This window comes from Trichechus manatus, unplaced genomic scaffold (genome assembly GCF_000243295.1).
Source record: "Trichechus manatus latirostris isolate Lorelei unplaced genomic scaffold, TriManLat1.0 scaffold00038, whole genome shotgun sequence".
In the NCBI taxonomy this organism is placed as follows: Eukaryota; Metazoa; Chordata; class Mammalia; order Sirenia; family Trichechidae; genus Trichechus; species Trichechus manatus.
In genome coordinates this window covers 1,730,008-1,749,727 of record NW_004443974.1, presented here as the reverse complement: position 1 = coordinate 1,749,727, position 19,720 = coordinate 1,730,008, and the positions used below count along the sequence as shown (strand labels likewise).

At 40.6% G+C, this 19,720-nt stretch overlaps 1 protein-coding gene across 3 annotated transcripts in view; it reads right to left on the bottom strand.

Moving 5' to 3' along the window:
* PRKDC (protein kinase, DNA-activated, catalytic subunit) overlaps positions 1-19,720 on the bottom strand; it is a 362,155-nt gene that overhangs the window by 233,069 nt on the left and 109,366 nt on the right. For all 3 annotated transcript variants that reach the window (XR_002823982.1, XM_023730648.1, XM_004375604.2), the window contains 5 exons: positions 16,001-16,108; positions 13,460-13,686; positions 9,880-9,974; positions 8,614-8,713; positions 7,087-7,220 (listed from right to left, as the gene is read on the bottom strand). Coding sequence is in view for 2 of the 3 variants with exons in the window: in XM_023730648.1 (XP_023586416.1) it covers positions 7,087-7,220; positions 8,614-8,713; positions 9,880-9,974; positions 13,460-13,686; positions 16,001-16,108 (664 nt within the window). In the remaining variant the exon portion in view is untranslated. The remainder of the gene's footprint in view (positions 1-7,086; positions 7,221-8,613; positions 8,714-9,879; positions 9,975-13,459; positions 13,687-16,000; positions 16,109-19,720) is intronic.

Here is a 19,720-nt window from a genome sequence, read left to right as displayed (position 1 = left end):
TCTACATAAATGGAAAAACATACCATGCTCATGGATAAGTGGACTCAACATTGTGAAAATGACAATTCTACCCAAAGCAATTTATAAATAGAATGCAATCTCGATCCAAATACAAACAATATTCTTTAAAGAGATGGAAAAACTAATCATTAACTTTACATGGGAAAGAAAGAAGACCCAGATAAGTAAAGCACTATTGAAGAAGAAGAATAAAGTAGGAGGACTTGCACTACCTGACCTCAGAACCTACTATACAGCTATGGTAGTCAAAACAGCCTAGTACTGCCTGAGAACCCAGATGAAAATCCATCCACATATGGTCACCTGAACTTAGATGAGAGCCCAAAGTCCATCAAATGGTAACAGACATTCTTTTTAACAAATGGTACAGGAAAAACTGGATGTCCATCTGCAAAAAAATGAAACAGGACCCCTACCTCACACCATACACAAAAACTGATTCAAAATGGATCAAAGACCCAAATATAAAACCAAAAATTATAAAGATTACAGAAAAAAAATAGGATCAACTCTAGAGGCCTAATATATGGCATTAACAGCATACAAAGCATAACTAACAACACTCAAACTCCAGAAGAGAAGCTAGATAACTGGGGTCTTCTAAAAATTAAACACTTACGCTCATCAAAAGACTTCATCAAAAAAGTAAAAAGAGAACCTACGGACTGGGGAAAAAAATGTGGCTATTACAAATCCGACAAAGGTCTAATCTTTAAAATCTACAGGAAAATCCAACACCTCTAGAACAAAAAGACAAATAATCCAATTAAAAAATGGACAAAGGAAATGAACAGACACTTTATCAAAGAAGACATTCAAGCGGCTAACAGAGACATGAGGAAATGCTCGAGATTACTAGCCATTAGAGAAAAGCAAATCAAAACCACAATCACATACCATCTCACCCCGGCATTACCAGCACAAATCAAAAAAACAAAAAATAAATGCTGGAGAGGCTGCGGGGAGACTGGAACTCTTATGCACTGCTGGTGGGAATGCAAAATGGTACAACCACTTGGGACAACGATATGGCACTTCCTCAGAAAGCCAGAAATAGAAAATACCATATGATCCAGCAATCCCACACCTAGGAACGTATCCTAGAGAAATGAGTCGTCACATGAGTAAACATATGCACACCCACGTTCACTGCAGCATTGTTCAGAATAGCAAAAAGATGGAAACAACTTAGACACCCATCAACAGATCAATGGATAAACAAACTATGGTAGATACACACAAAAGAGTACTATGAAACGATAAAACCAATGATGAATCTGCGAAGCATCTCACAATATGGATAAATCTGGAGGGCATTATGCTGAGTGAAATAAGTCAGTCACTACAGGGCAAATATTGTATGAGACCACTACTACAAAAATTCATGAAAAGGTTTACACACAAAAAGAAACAATCTTTGATGGTTACAAGGGAGGGGAGGGGACTGGTGGGGGTGGAAAAACACTAAATAGACAATAGATAAGTGGTAACTTTGGTGAAGGGTAAGAGAGTACACAATACTGGGGAAGCCACCACAACCTGTACAAGGCAAGGTCGTGGAAGCTCTACAGATACATCCAAACTCCCTGAGGGACCAAACTGCTGGGCTGACGGCTGTGAGGACCATGGTCTCAGAGAGGAGCTAGCTCAATTGGCATAACATAGTTCATGAAGAAAATGTTCTACACTGTACTTTGGTAAATAGTGTCTGGGGTCTTAAAAGCCTGTGAGCGACCATCTAAATACTCCACTGGTCTCACCCCTTTGGGAGCAAGGGAGAATAAAGAAAACTGAAGATACAAGGGAAAGATTAGTCCAATGGACTAATGGACCACAACTACCACGGCCTCCATCAGACTGAGTCCAGTACAACCAGATGGTGCCCGGCTACCACCACTGACTGCTCTGACAAGGATCACAATACAGGGTCCTGGACAGAGCTGGAGAAAAAGTAGAACAAAATTCTAACTCACAAAAAAAGACCAGACTTACTGGTCTGACAGAGACTGGAGAAACGCCATGAGTATGGCCCCTGGACACCCTTTTAGCTCAGTAATGAAGTCAATCTGAGGGTCACCCTTCAGCCAAAGATCAGACAGGCCCATAAAACAAAACGAGATTAAAGGGGCACACCAGCCCAGGGGCAAGGACTAGAAGGCAGGAGGGGACAGGAAAGCTGGTAATAGGGAACCCAAGATCTAGAAGGGAGAATGTTGACATGTCATGGGGTTGTTAACCAATGTCATAAAACAATATGTGTACTGTTTAATGAAAAGCTAGTTTGTTCTGTAAACCTTCATCTGAAGTACAATTTAAAAACAAAAAGACAACCTACAGAATTAGAGAAAATATTCGCAAATTATATAGCTGGTGAGAGTCTAGTTTCAAGAATATATAAAGAACTCTTATAACTCAACAACAAAAAGACAAACAGTCCGATTAAAAAAAAACATGGGCAATGGGCTAGAACAGACATTTCACCAAAGAAGTTATACAAATGACCAATAAGCACATGAAAAGATGCTCAACGTCATTAGTCACTGCTGTTGCTATTATTAGCTGCCAGCAAGTCAGCTCCAACTCATGGCAACCATATGTATAACAGAACAAAAAGTTGCCCAGTCCTGCACCATCTTTACAGTCACTGGTGTGCTCAAGTCTATTGTTGCAGCCAGTGTGTACTTTGGGTGCCTTCCATCCTAGGGGGCTCATTTTCCAGCACTACATCAGACAATATATTCTTTTGTGAACCATAGGGTTTTCATTGGCTAATTTTTCAGGAGTATATCACCAGGACTTTCTTCCTAGTCTTTCTTAGTCTGGAAGCTCCACTGAAACCTGTGCATCATGGGTGACCCTACTGGTATTTGAAATACTGGTGGCATAACTTTCAGCATCATAGCAACACGCAAGCCACCACAGCACAACAAACTGACAGATGAGTGGTGGCATTAGTCATTAGGGAAATGCAAATCAAAACTACAGTGAGATGCCACTTCACATTGACTATAATGGCTATTATTAAAAAAATGGAAAATAAGTGTTAGCAAGGATGGAGGGAAATTGGAAGCCTTGTGCATTGATGGTGGGAATGTAAAATGGTGCAGCTGCTGTGGAAAACAGTCTGGTATTTCCTCAAAAATTTAAAGATTGAATTACCATTATGATCCAGCAATTTCACTGCTAGGTATATACCCAAAAGAACTGAAAGCAGGAGCTCAAACAGAAACATGTACACCAATGCTCACTGTAGCATTATTCACGACAGCTTAAAAGTGGAACAATCCAAGTGTCCCTCAACAGATGAAAGGCTAAACAAAATGTGATACTGTATATCCATACAATGGAATACTATTCCTCCATAAATACAAATTAAGTTCTTGTTGAACTGGTGTATGTTCTGCTGTACATATTCTCAACAACAATAACAAAAATAAACCATGGGAAAAAAGAAAAAGTCCTGATACATGCTACAACATAGATGAGCCCTAAAAACATGCTGAGTGAAATAAGCCTGATACAAAAGGACAAATGTTGTATGGTCCTACTTATATCAAATAACTAGAACAGGCAAATGCACAGAGATTAAAGTTTACTAGTGGTTACCAAGGGTGAGAAGGAGGAAGAAAGCAGAAGTCATTGCTTAATGGGTACAGAGTTTCTGTTTGGGATGAAGAAAATGGCTACACAACATGGTGAATGTAATTAATGTCACTGAATTGTACACTGAGAAATGGTTACAACAGCAAATTTTTTAAATAAATTTTACAACAAATTTTTAAAAATTGCATCCCTCAATAATAAACAATAATTAAAATTTTGATTATGTTAAAAAACTTAACCAGACCAGAACAAAACTGGCAATACCAAAATATTTCGAATAGTTTTCCAGAAAAGTTCCACATAAACTACCTATCAGAACAGTAAAACTTCAAAATGATTTGGATGATTTTTTTCCATAGCATTCTCATAACTAGTGTAACTGTAATTATGCCATGAACGTATTTCCGCCAAAAGCCATTTGCTTCAGCTTTTTCAAACACTATAAAAACTGAACACCATTTGGAATAGCTATCTTAAACTTAATGCCATTTCCCTGCCTTTTTCTTAAAAACTACTACTTTTCTAGTCACGAGAGTGCTGTGACCCTCAGGTTCCCACCCTGGTCGCACCACCAGCCAGCCCAGGACCTGGCCTCTGTCTCTCAGCTTCCTCATCCAAAGATTAGAACAACAGTATCTCCCTCTTAGGTTGAAGCAAAGATTAAATGAAACGAAGTAGTTAAATACTTGAAAAAGTGCTTAGAATAGTGTCTACCACAGAGCAAGTGCAGTGTTTGTTAATAAAAGAGTCAAACGATATGCTTTTAAAAAGATTTTTTTTCTCTTAGATATTAAACGTTTTGTAAATCAAAGAAAGAAATACATAAGTATGAAACCAGTGGCTCTGTAAGAGGTCAAATATTCTAACTGTAGTGAAGGTAGAGAAGAATCCAAACAGTCATGTATTTCTAGGGTATTAAAAAGAAACAGACTTTCTGTTGCGTCAAAATATACCTATCACAAACTACATAAGCAAAAAATCAAATTAATATTCTGGCTTAAGGGTTTGTTTTAGAAAGTAACATTACACATTCCATTATTCTCACTAAGAAAAGAGAAAATAAAACTACAATAATCAGTGAGAAGAATAAGATATTTAAACTCTACACTAAGAGTGACAGAGAAAGAGAGCAGGGGAAGAAAGGACAGAGAATACCAACCAAGAAAGAACAGGACAGGGAAGTCGGTGGGAAGGGAGGTAGGACAGGGGCAAAGCTGGCCCTCCTGGCCCTGCCTCTTCCGAAGGTTCCTGGCTGACAATGTCCTGTTCCAGTGCTACCTTGTCTCTTGACACAACCCACTCACTCTCGCCAAGTGTCTGTGTAAGAAGCCACCAAGTAGACCCACTCTCAGGTGCCCTTGAGGGACATCTTAGGGACATGCCTGCACCTGTCACCATGTCCTGTGGTCTGTACTAAGGGACCCCACACCCATCCACTGTGTCCCATGGTCTGAGCACCTAGGGACCCTACGTTCCTCCGAGTCCAGTGGTCTCTATGCTCACAGGCCTCCACATCCCTCCACAGCACCCCATGGTCTGGACACTCAGGGACCCCACACTCTCCTACTGTGTCCCGAGGTCTCTGCGCTCACGGGCCCCTGCACCCCACCACCACGTCCCACGGTCTGGGCACTCAGCGACCCCATGCTCCTCCACGAGTCCCATGATCTGGGAGCTCAGGGACCCTGTGGCTCTCCACCACCTCCTGTAATCTTTCGTCGTGGTCCCACACCCTTGTCCCTCTTCAGGAGACGAGTATCTGACTAAAGCAATGCTTCACACTGCCCCCTAAGAGCTACTGCAGAGAGAGAGAAGTAGAGACACACTGGGAGGACACAGAAGAGGTGGCTGTCAAGAAAAGCTCATCAATTTTACACAAATTATGTACTGGCAGAAGGGCAAGTTTCACCTACTACTATAATCCTGTATAGAAAAATAATTCTAAGAGGTGAAGCTCTATTATTTAATTCAAAGTATACAAGATATCTATCATCTGCAACTGAAAAGAGAAAAATCAGTCGAAATTTCTGAGCTCAGTAAATCTGACAACACTAGGAACGTTGTGCCAGAGGAGGGTCAGAGACCTGAATGTGAGGTAGGGCCTGCCAAGACGTCCTGCCATCTGGGTAACATCTGGGCCACAGCTTCTCCCAAGAAGAGGAAAATATGCCCCCCACTGCCCCTGGGCCACTCTTCAGTGACTTTACACGATGTTATGAAAACAAAATGACTTAACAGAGGAAAAAAACTTTACGAAGCAGTAAGCAAATACAAAACACTAACAGTGTTCTTTAAATAATTCTGTACATTAAAAATACATATATATTTACATTGTATATATAAATTTATAGTATAACATAAACAAATACATACTATATGCTTGCTTTAGAAGGACTAAAGCCCTGGTGGCACAGTGGCTAAACTGAAAAGAGGGCGGTTCGAACTCACCAGCCACTCGTCAGAAATAAATCTGGCAGTCTGCTTCCAGAAAGATGTACAGCCTTGGAAACCCTAAGGGGCAGCTCTACTCTGTCCTATAGGGTTGCTATGAGTCTAAATCAACTCGACAACAGTGGATTTGGTTTGGTTTTAGAAGGATTACATAGTTTTTTTCCTTTTGTTCTAAAAAGTAGGGCTCCATATCATTCTCTGAAGAGAAATGGCCCATTCTCATGGCTTTTTAGTGCGCTGACACCAAAGACCTTAAAGACTTCCTCATTTAGAGCTCCTGGCACATCACACTACATCTGGGCTGGTGTCCAGGGCGCGCCAAGAGGCTGCCAGAATCCACTTCAGTCTTGGGGTGGAGTCTTCCCATGTCCAAGCTACCAAACCTGGATTTGAGTTTAATCGTGAAAATAGAACAATACATTCATTCCTGTGAAAATTAGTAATTATTTCAAGCCCATAAGTACAGTTTAATGGTTTAGTGCAATACTTATTAGAAAGCATAGATTCATTGCTTTCCTTTAATATCAAAATGATCTGAGCTCACTCAGATTCAGGAATCTAGCAATTTCTTATTAATTACATGCTGAAGTAGCATAACTGCATTATTTCATTTACTTAATATTCTGAATTTAGTTGAATATTGTGTAAATTGTAATGGTCACCCAAGTCATCTTGCTTTCTTTTAAATGAGGTAGAAAAGCAAAAATGTAGAGGAAAAGAAAAAAGATACTGGGAAATTCTAAATTTATTTCTGTTGTATTATTTGACTAACATCAAAACAGTACTTTTCTTCTACAAATCTTTAAGAAATGTACAGCCATAATTTAACATGTATCACAAAAACAATCAGTAATGATTATTGAACACACTTACATTCTGAATTTACTAGAAACATATTATTCACTACACTCATTTAAATAATGGAACAACCAACTTTTAAATAAGTCTGCATCTCTACAGTGCTGGTAAAACTGAAAACCATCGTTTTATAGGACATAAGGATCACCATACCTGGCAATAAAGGAACAAATTTATAAAACAGTTCTATGGATTTGTGCCGACACTCCGTCTGGGGCCTTCCACAGTGGGCCAAAAGCCACCGGACCATGTCTAGCAGGCACAGTGAAGACGCAGGAGGGAATCCTCTGTGAAGACATAATGTGTTGTAACTACTGTACTCCCAACATTAAACATTCAGCTTAGCAAAGAAGTCTAGGAATCATAAACTTAATTTTATCCTACTAGTATGTGTAGAAACCTCATGAAAAGACACTCAATTTACTTACAATGTATTATCATTAGAACAAAATCAAACCAGCACAGGTTAAATGGGTCTTAAATGCTGCTTGACCTCATTTTTCTTTTCATTGTGGAAAAAATTAAAAAGCATTTCTTAAAAGAAGAGTAACAAGTATTTTCATGTTTCTTTTACAATGTACCTTTGGTCCTCAAAGTATGGTCCCTGGACCAGCTGCATTGGCATCACCTGTGAGCTTGTTTGAAATGCACATTTTCAGGCCCCACCCCAGGCCTGCTGAAGCAGAGATACTGAGGGTGAGCCCAGCGTGTGTGTTGTAACTAGACCTGCGGGTGACTCTGGTACAGGCTCGAGTTTGAGAACAAACGATCTAAAGAGATGTCATAACTTAATAAAAGAATCAATTTTAAAATAATAGATACTTTTCTCCAAAAAATGTTGATCTCCAGTATATATACAGCAATGCCTCTCCTTGGAGGGCCCATCAGCAGACACCAGAATTACCCAGACCCCTCCGATGATCAGCAGGGTTCATACATGGCACTGCTGTGACAGGATCCTGCAGGATGGGGATGACAGGGGAGGCCAGGAACCTCTGCTGGATACACAGGAACTGTGCTCAAAGCAGCTTCTACAAGTCCATGTCTGCCAAAACCCTACTACTCTGACATCTGAGCACCTCAACATCTTAGGTCTTATACTTCATAATTTACTGCATAGCAGTTCATGCATGCTCTGGTCAAATAATTCCACATCAAATTTGTATTCACAACCAGTGTAGGTAAAATAAAATGTCTCAGTTATAAAACTAATCTTCAAATTTATCTATTAGCCCAACCAATAACAAATTTATACCTTAAAACCAAGCACTCAGAACACAAAGCTTTTTAACTTCTATGTAAAACACTCTTTATACTTCCACACATTCCTTGTTTAGAAAATGAATTCTTTATCCTTCCACACATTCCTCTCAGATTGTCCTTTATTAGTTGAGAATTCATTTTATGTTAAAAAAAAAAAAAAAAAAAAGGGAAAAGGGTTACCAGGGGCAGGAGGAGGGGAAATGGGGGAGTCATTGTTTAGAAAGCATTGAGTATCTGTTCATGGTGATGAGGAACCTGGCAATGAATGCTGGTGACAATTGCATAATATGATTGCTGAAACTGGTGTCACTGAATTGTACAGATAAAAAATGTTGAATTGGCAAATGTTGTATTACATATATTTTTTACAACAGTAAAAAAATTTAAGTTTTCTAAATAATAAATAATATCACCTACTGTGGCAAACGCCGTCTTTTTGTCTTGTTTAAAGAAACATGCTTCTTTTCAATGATGCGCCTCAGGTGATCAATGGCATCACAACACTGTTGGATTGTGCCTGTTTTCAAGCATGTAATATATTTCCCAAAAAGAGAGAGCGCTAATTAGCATCAACAAATTAGCATTAGTATTGGCCTACTTTTTAATAAAAAAAGGTCATTTTATTTAAGATTTAATATCTTTTCTCTTTCAGAACATAAAATTTAAATAAATGATTTATACAGCATGTCCAAAAACAAAACCCATACTTAACAAGACTGCAGGACAGTATGATGGCAACCAAAAGGAGTGCGCACACACACAGTAATACCACACTAGACCACAGTCTATATGCCTGCATCCCCCACTGGCCAGGTGCAGCCGGCACACCATAGGACCTATTAAGTATGACAAAACCCACATGTCAGGCTAGAGTCTGTGTACCTCAATTTAAGGCTATAACTCATAGGTGGGTTAAACTACATGACAGTGTAATCATACAGCCACTGTGGGAAAACAGAAAGGGGAATGTTAAAATAGTCCTCCAAAGGCCCTTGGAGAGGAGATGTCTGACACAGCTTATTCTGACCCAAGCACCAAGACAAAGGCTTCCTTCTGTGCTCGTGAACTATGGCAGCAATTTCAGGAAGAGTAAAGTCCTCTTGTGGAGAAAATTCACCTATACAGAATGTCAAGATAACCAAAGTAATTTTGAGCTACTTGATGGCAAGGACTAAATTTTAAGCACTTTTTCCCACAGAAGACTATCAACCTGAGTGACGATACATCTCAGCCTATCTCTTACAGTATAAGCAGAAACCAAAATCTGCACAAGTAGACAAGCAGTCCGTCCCTTAGCCCCTACTCTCAAGCTTGTGACTGTGATGTGTGGGGCCCAAAACACGGCAGGCTCTATGAGTTCTTCCCACTCAAATAAAATTGTCCCACTTTCTAGGCAGGGTCTCCAGCCAGTCAGGGGTCAAGCTCAGTGGCTCCAGGGGTATGTGGTGAGTCTTTGAGGAAGAGGTCGTGGAAGAATCTTGTGCAAACCGCACTATAGGTGTTAGAGGGGTATATCTCCTCTTCACATGTATCACCCCAAATGAGAGACAAGAGAAAAGAAGAAAACAGCACCTTACACAAGAATCACTGAGGCTTAACTTAAGCCCGAGCAGAAAAGCTCTAAAGGCTCCTAAGGCAAGCAGAACCACCAGCACGAAAACAGGAAGCCTGGATAAAACATACCCAAGTACTTTTCATCTGTATGCGCTAAGGCCAGACTTTCCATATAGACAACCAAGGCTTCAAACACAAACTGTTCTACCAGGGACTCTTCTTCCCTGTAAAATAAAGAATATTAAGCCTCACTTAGGAAAGAAATACAGAAGAAATGAATAGACAAAAAGAAATGTTATTAAAAAATAAATTTGTTAGACATAATAGCTTGAGTATTTCAAACATAAAACAATCTAAAACACTTCTCAGAAAAGATTAGTTTTATAACTGAGACATTGTATTTTACCTACACTGGTTGTGAATACAAATTTGATGTGGAATTATTTGACCAGAGCATGCATGAACTGCTATGCAGTCAATTATGAAGTATAAGACCTAAGATGTTGAGGTGCTCAGATGTCAGAGTAGTAGGGTTTTGGCAGACATGGACTTGTAGAAGCTGCTTTGAGCACAGTTCCTGTGTATCCAGCAGAGGTTCCTGGCCTCCCCTGTCATCTCCATCCTGCAGGATCCTGTCACAGCAGTGCCATGTATGAACCCTGCTGATCATCAGAGGGGTCTGGGTAACTCTTGTGTCTGCAGACCAAAAAGGCAGTCTCCCTCTGTGTACAAGTGCCCCTCCTCCTCCATTAGCTGTGCGAACACTCACAGCACATAACCTCAGCACTGCTCTTCTGACCACACCCTTACGTACTGATTAAAATTAAACATAGTAGAAAATAAGATCTGATATCATATCCATACTCTTTCAAGATAAAGGAATTTTTAAAGCTTTCAACCAACCCAAAAACAAGTCAGCATAAGGAGTGAACGTTTTTGCAAGAATCCCAGTGCATGCGAACACATCGCGGGTCACCAGCTTACACAGAGCCCTAATGTCAGCTCCTAGGTGGCTGGGGTCCCTTAGCCTGCGGCCAAGCGTAGAGGCCAGATCTCTCACTGGAAATGTGCTCTTTAATAACAGTACAGTGAACAATAAGCTATAAAATGACAGGCACAGGCAATATGCTTCTAGGTGTCAGAGGTGGAAGTTCTCACTGTGCCTCTGCCCCATAGTGGTGCAGGGGTGGCTCACTGTGCACTGCCGGGAAGGGGCTTCCACGGGACAGAGAACACGGAGCAGGCACTGGAGGGAAGGCAGGGTTGAGAACAGATTGCAAACTAGTGCTTGATTTGGCAGGAATGTGATCCTAATTTTTTTTTTTTTTTTTTGACTCCCAGGAGGGGCAGAGCCTCTCAGGGTTCCACAAGCGTCTCACCCCCAGGACTCAAACTGAGACTAGGGGACCCTACAAATAAATAAGCCAGCATACACAGAGACATGGAAGTAAGGCGAAAGACCTGGACCAGTAAGCAAACCACAAAGCCAGAGGAAAAGGTTCATTTGGAAGAGTAACTTATGCTTAAGCCTGCATAGGTCAGTGGAGTAGAACTGTAGAGCCCTTAGAGGGCAGGCTAAGTACCATAGTTTTCATTTCAGGTACCAAGAAACCAGTTAAAGTGTGTAAGTAAAGAAATGACATGACAAGATGGTACTCGGAGACTGTGCTCTCCACAGAGGGGTGTTCAAAACAATTTAAGGGCACACAGGAAGGAAACATTCGAACTTCTATTTACGTTATTCAACATGCACGATGTCAGAAAGTTTATTTCTCATGCACCCTTTCTCAAAAAGCCACCTGAAATGTGGTGAAACAAATAAGAGTGTGTCCGAGAAAGGAGATGGCAGAAGGAAAGAGAGGCACAAACCCAGGAATGAAGCAGAGAGCACCCAAGAGGACAGTGGAGGAGATCAAGGTAGCTCCTGGATACCAGGACGGTGTGCAGGGTGGCCTGAGGAAAAGCCATGCTGGCAGCGCCTCCAAGACCCACAGTGGTGGGTGAGCCCTGCCCAAATTTTTATCTGAACTTGGCTTATGACCATGTGCTTTAAGTTCTTGTCCTCCCGTCCATGCCAGCTTGGATCCGCCAACAAAGCTCACTGAACCTACAAGGGTTTTTGCTTTGACCTACTCCTCACAGGTACATGGAGGCCAAGAGAGCTGGCAGCAGAATTAAGTGCAGCCCACCCTCTGACGATATTTCTCCCAGACATTAGTTGCTGGCCAACTTCACGGCATCTCAGATGCTGGATTCTGAAGGTCTGTGTCCCAGGACAAACTGTGGACCTTGCCCACCTAACTCACTTCATAGGGTCCTTATAGTCTCTCAGGAGCTGAAGATGGTCTCTATGTGGCTTATCTCCAACTAGGATCCTTCACCTACAAATGAGGACACCATCCCTCCCTTCCATAGCTGCGTCTGTGCTTACTATCAGCCTGCCAAAATGAAGTAACATATTGTTTAGGAATACATACAGAAATGCATAAAGAAAAGCAAGGGAATAAGTAACATAAAAGTCAGGAGAATGAGGGGCGGATATGTGATTGGGAGGTTTCTAAAATAAAATACAGGAAATTCTATTTTGTAAACTAGGTGGTGGGTATACAGGAACATTTTTATTATTATTCTATAAACTTTACATATATGTTTTTCACACTCTTCTGTTCATGTAAGTTTCACAATTAAAAAGCTAAGAAAAAAATAATATAATTGCAAGTAGTCAATTTTCATACAAACACACATACTCTATCCTTCCATCTCTCCATCCATCTGTATTATTTCTATAATTGAGTCCCTCTTCTCTATCCCAATTGCCATTTCCTGAGAGAAGCTATTCTGATCTCCCAAACAGGTCAGGTTCCTCATTATAAGACTGTATAATAATCACGTACCTCTACTTTGCATTTATTTCAGCAAAAAATTTTACATTTATCTATGTAATTAATTATTATCTGTCTCCCTTTCTGAAATGTATCCGTCATCAAGAGACTGTATATTTATATCTCTGGCATTTGGCACAGCGCCTGGCACACAATATGCTCAATAAATAACGCTGAATGAAGGAATGAGTGGGAGTGTACCACTGCTACTTCAGGCAGGGCCTTCTGAGACAGCCTCACCACTGGCGCCTGCCTCATATGGTTTCACCCAGACCCTCTGCATACAGCGCCAGCATGTGAACGGTAAGAAGAAACTTGAATGTCCCCAGAAGTGACCGAGTTTCTTCACATGGCACCAGGCCCTCCTCACTGGCTCACCACACACTTTCTACACCTCAAACCCATCTCCTCATAAACCATCTTGTTCCTTATCTCCATCCCATCCCTCTAATCTGAAATGCCTTGGCTGGGCTCCACTCATCCTTAAAGTCTCATCGAGAGCACAAACACTACCAGTAGCCCTTCCCTAATCTACTCAAACTGGGCAGATACTCCTCCTCTGTGTCCCTAAAGACCTTGCATATCGTCTTCCATTCCATTTAGAAGACTGCTATCTAATTAGGGTTGTATGCTTTTCTCAGTAGTTTCTGAACTTCACTGTAAACTCTGTTTTAATTGATTTTTGAATCCCCAGAACACAGCACAGCATCCTCTACATCTACTTGATACAGGAATAAATGAATATATAGTCAAACACCTAGGCGCCTTTCAAGACCACCATCCTCCTTTCACCCTGGCACCCTCCTCCCTGCCATGTGCTTGCTCACCTGAATTCCCTGTAGATATTATTAAAAGCAAGTGCGGCTCCCAGCCTCTTGGAAGCATTGGGGTGCAGTGCGAAGCTGTACAATCGCTTAAAAAGCGATTTGGTGTTTACAGGACTTTTTTCCTGCTGCTGTGGTGTTGTCTGCTTAATGGACCATTTTAGGAATTCTCGAACACAGCGACCACAAAAATCTCTTAAAGTACTGTCAACAGGATCCACAATGCCATCCTGAAACCAAACAAAGAGGCCTTTATTGTACTTATGTTTATAACCATTAAATGACAATTCAGTATACTTGGTCTACCTCTAAGAATAACTAGAGTATATTGTAAAAATTAATTTATAGTACTATTCAAGAAAAAATAAACAAAGGTAAAACCAATCTCATTGACTAGAATCTAGACTGTATATAAAAATTTTCTTTTCACAAAATGAAAATGCTTTCTTTTAAGCAAATTCAGAAACTGAACAATGCATGAAAAAAAGAATAATCTAATCATAATCACAAAGCATCCTTTCCTTTCTCTGAAGAAACACAGTGGCTCTATCCTAAGAATTTGTTATTGTTTATTTTACCCCATAACAATTTCCAAGACTTTTATTTATCGAGGTTGAAGATAACAAGACCTTTACAGGTTCCAAGGAAACTGTATTATTACATAAAGAAAAATGATATGGAGGCATGGTTCTGTAAACATAACTTATACAAGCAGCCCCATAAAGGCAGTCTCTAAGCACCTGAAGAAAATAGCTGTGGAAATTTGAACAATGATCACATAGACGATTATTCTATTTAATGCGTCTGTTTCCCTCTATGTATTATTCCCTCTCAGATCCATCTAAGAAAAGGATGAAAAAGGATCCTGAAGAACGAAGAGAGTTCTACCTAAATCCCCAGTTGTTTGCCAAATGCAAAATCCTTGACACAATGCCAACTACAATTCAAGATGGTAACAAACCATAGAAATGTGGAGAAGCAATACTGACTGCTTCTCAGAGCAGAAGTAAATATTACATGTGGTGACATTTGGGAATTGGCAGTAAATTCGTACTAAGGAAACCCAGGGATTCTCTCATGGAGCACTGTAACATCCCAAGGTCACATTTTCTCCTTGGCCTCTTCTTTCTCAACTACCTCATTTTACTTTCTCCTTACCTTATCAGATTTCTTTCTGAAGCCCTTACTTAAGCTATCTTCAAGGAACAAAAGGTGAAAAGAAACAGCTTAGATAGAAAATTCAGAATAGAAACATTAGAATAAATCCATCTGAATGCAAATAAGCCACAAATTAAATTTAATTAAATGTACTTATTATAGGCAAGATTCACTGTTAGGCCCTGCAGGGGCTTAATGCACCGACATAATTATGTCACCATCCTAATAAACAATATTCACTAACCTGCACTGCTCGCAACATGGTGCACGCATAAAGGTGGCTCTGAGAATCTAAGGGAATGCTATTGGTAGTTACACCAGAGGATGGTGCCATCTTGGGCAAGCCAGGATGGATAGCCACCCACAGGCCACGCTCTACCCTCTGCCCAGCCTCTTCTTTCTCGATCCACAAACACACCACGCACCTACATCTTTACATCCTGTCTAGATGCCCTTGTCAAATTCCGTTTCCTCTGGCTCATCTCATACTTGACAGAAAGTGATACACAGATTTAAAGTGGAATCAACTGTAAGAATACAGAACTAACAATCATTTGTTTGGACAAACTTGCTATGTGTTTAATTGGTGCCTTTGATTCCAAAATCAATATATGACAAAACAAAATCATAGGCTGAAATAGTAAAATAAAATGACACTTAAAGGAATCAAAAGTAACGTTACTCACCAAGATTCAAAAAATTGTAATAAACATCAAATGGCACTAGGTTTTTGTTGACCTCAAGCTCGACACAGGGCGATGTGATCTTAGAACACAGCAACAGGGCACACTCCTGCCTCTGCCCTCCATGAGTCAGGGCCAAATCCTAACGATTCCACCACTGCTATCTTAGGATATCACTACGTAAAAGATAAGCTTCTGTTTCTAAGGCCCTTTAGTTGTTGAGTATGAATGCAGGAAAAAATTTGATAAGCTCAAAAAATTCCTTTTATCCATAAGTTAATTATTGAACAAAAAGAAAGAGCATATTGAAACTTGAATAAAAGTCAAAAAACATTCTTTGCTATTCCTCTCACATTCAATGCACATGCGCACACACACACATATACATGCATACGAACACACATGCACACATACACTCTTGCTTATTATAGATTAAGTATGTCAAATTTTATAACCATCCTCCCAAAAACAAAAAACATAAACTATTATTTCCTTGCAAGTATTATCATTTAAGTAAATAAACACAGTATCCTATCCATTAAAATGACATTTCACCAATTCCTTAAGACAAAGGCAAAAAGAAGATATGATCTATTTAGATACATTTTGGTATCTTGATAGGTAACTTTTCTCAAAGTTCTAAATACAGACAAAATGTAACTAGACAATGGGAATAGCAGGAAAAGAATCCACTATGACTTACCAAAATAGTTTCTAGTAAAGCAACAGTATCCTGACTTTCAAATTTATTGTTGTTGGTGAACCAGTGGATCAGCTGCATAACTAATGGTTCATATAATTGCCTTGTCACCTGAAAAAACAATACCATTAGATTAAATGCCTTCATCTTAAAGGAATTTTGCACTGGAAAGAGTTCCATTTAAATGGCATTTGCAGTGGGGCAAAATTCAGCTATAATACCACTATTGCTTTATTAGTTTCCTTTTCTAGCTCAATTCTGGATGAACATGTTCTAACTATTCTTCTCTCCTTCCTAAGAGTTCAGCAAAGTAAAAATGTATATACTGAAACTCATTGCTCCTCTAATTAGGCGGGCAATTTAGGGTAGAAATTAAAGGGCTTTTAATACATATCTTTATTAATTTTATCCTGAACATGCACAAAGGGTGTTCCGGATCAGGGACACATTATCAATGATTCACTTAAAAAGCAAATAATGACAGCATAGTTCTCCACACCCTGCAGTGACTAAACTTGAGCCAGGTCAATGTCCTTCAGCACAAACATCAAAGCCTGCAGCACAGGCTAGGGACAGGGACCATCACTCTCCCCTGCTTCTCTACGGTAGGAAGGCCTCCCCAGGCCTCCCCAAAGGAAGGAGAAAAATCTTTATGGCTTGGAAACTGGATGGAAAAGATCCTACCTTGTCACTCTAACCTTCTGAAATGTAAATAAAACCTCTCCAGGGCCAGATAGCCTTGTGTGTCTCCTGATTTTATATTCCAGGTATGTGTAAGCTTCCTCCTCCCTTTGACATGTAAATATACAAGAAGATACCTCTTCAGTCTCCCTGGCAATTGGGGCTTAATGGGGGGAACTAGTCAAGTTGTGACCAATAAGCCATCTTGGGGAATAAGAGAAGTTTTAATTATCTTTTCGGATCAGAGCAATTAACTAGACAAATGGCTACAGACTTAATCCTCATGACATATGAAGGATTAAATGGTGTCTACTGCTAACAGAGGTTGGAGGTTTGAGTTGACCCGGAGGAATCTTGGAACAAAGATCTGGCGATCTACTTCCAAAATATCAGCCAATGAAAACCCTATGTAATGTGTCACTAATTGCCTCCATGAACAACTGCCTCCTTTGCCATGAGACCAGAAGAACTGGATGATGCCCAGCTACCACTACTGAACAGTCTGATCAAAGATTCTATAGCAGAATTCTGATGAAAAGGGGGAAAATGTAGAACAGAATTTCACATTCACATGGAATCCAGACTTTTTGGAGAAATGAAAGCAGATTGAACCTGAAACTATTATCCTGAGATAATCTTTAAACCTTAAACCAAAAATATCACCTGTAGATTTCTTAAAACCACACAACAGTTTACCTTAACTAGTAAAGAATGTCTGTCTTGAGCAATGTGTTCTTTCAAGATCTATCTATATAGCACAGAAGGACAAATACTGTATAGGACCACCAGTATAAGAACTCAAGAAAAGATTTAAACACAGAAGAAAACAGTCTTTGATGGTTACCAGGGTAGGAAGGAATGGTGAGGGTTATTCACTAAATAGACAGTAGACAAGAATTACCTTAAGTGAAGGGAAGGACAACACACACTACAGGGGAAGTCAGCACAACTGGACTAAGCCAAAGCTAAGAAGCTTCCCAAATACAATCAAACACTTAGAGGGACAGAGCAGCAGGGGTGGGGGTCTGGGGACCATGCTTTCAGGGGCATCTAGGTCAACTGGCATAACAAAGTTTATTAAGAAACTGCTCTTCATCCCATTTTGAAGAGTGACGTCTGGGGTCTTAAAAGCTAGCAAGTGGCCATCTAAGATACATCCATTGGTCCCAACTCACCTGGAGTAAAGGAAAATGAAGAACACCAAAGACACAAGGGAAGTATTAGCCCAAGAGACAGAAAGGGCCACATAAACGAGAGACTGCATGAGCGTGAGACCAGAAGAACTAGATGATGCCCAGCTACCACCAATGACCTCCCTGACAGGGAACACAACACAGAGTCCCTGACGGAGCAGGAGAAAAGTGGGGTGCAGAACTCAAATTCTAGTAAAAAGACCAGACTTAATGGTCTGACCGAGACTAGAGGAATCCCAGAAAGCACAGCCCGTGGACAACCTGTGAGTCCAGAACTAAAACAACTTCCAGGACCAGCTCCTCAGACAAGGATAGGAATGGACTGTGGGACATAAAATGATACTCGTGAGGCATGTGCTTCTTAGCTCAAGTAGATACATGAGACTAAACGGGCAACTTCTGTCCAGAGGTGAGATGACAAGGCAAAGAGGGTTCCGAGCTGGTTAAATGGACATGGGAAATCAGGGGTAGAAAGGAAGAGTGTGCCGTCACAGCATAGGGAGAGGAATTAGGGTCACATAACAATGTATGTATAAATTTTTGTACAAGAGACTAACTTGAAATGTAAACTTTCACTGAAACTACAACAATAAAAAAAAAAAAGATCTAGCTATAGATCTTGGCAACAGTAACTCAAAATCTGAGCAACAGTAACTCAGACTGACAACAGTAACTTGAAAGATTAGATAGAAAACTTAGGCAACAGTGAGTATATGTTAATGGAGGAGAAACTACTCAAAAGGAAGGTGAGAATGGTTACATAACTTGAAGAATGTAATAAACGTCAATGAATTGTACACACAGAAATTGGTGCACTGGTGTATGTTGTGCTGTGTATATTCTCTACAAGAACAACAAAAACAAATTATTAAAAAAAAAAAGAAAGCAGGAGGCGAGGCCAAGATGGCAGAGTAGTCGGATGGCATCTTATATCCCTCTTACAACAAAGACCTGGAAAAACAAGTGATTTGATTGTATAATATCTAAGAGCCCTGAACAAGGCAAAGTTGAGGAATCACACTGAGTGGCGGGGGGAGAGGGAGACGGTTCTGAAGCGAGAAGTGCCAAACCGGACTTGGCTCCAGCTTTTCAGCCCCAACTGGCTCCGAAGTACGCAATGAAGCAGGGAAACAGCTGCGCGTGCACTGCGGCAGTTCCCACGTCAACAGAGATCCGGCAGCAGAGAATTTTCTTGGACACTCCAAACCAGTGAAAAGCAGCTCCCAAGTGGCTAAAGATAAGTACATGCGTGCAGCCTTCGTGGGGATTTTAAAAAAAAAAAAAAAAAACCCATTTGGGAAAAACCTCTCTCCCTTTTACCTCCTCCCTCCCCCTTCCGAAGTCTGAGTCCGCTGGGCTGGAAGTAGATCCCAAAAGGCGCCCTGACCTATTCTCCTGGTCTTGGAGAGGGAACAAATAAGCTACTGGATCCCCTAAGTCAGGAACTCAGGGTCAGCACAGCTCCTTTGCTAGGCACAGGCATAAGGGGTTCACAGACTTTGAGTGCCTTACACCCCTATATAGACTGGTGGGGACCCATCTCAACAGCGTTAGCCCTCACTACCACAGTACAACAAGGTAAACATTTGAAGCCTAACTTAAACTGTTTCAGCTGTGAAGTGGCAGATTTGTGACCCTCGACACAGCCCTGCCCTTTAAGCAGGCACCTTTACCAATCCGAACCAGGGTCTTGAGGACTGGTGTCTTCACCCATGCCACCTAGTCACCTACTACAGGAGTCCAAGAATAAGTGGTGCCCTCGAGTCTTTACAGCCAACAGAGCAGGGTGCTCATAGTCCGGCAGCAAAATTCACCTACCTACTCACCCTAGGGAATAAGGACACGCTTT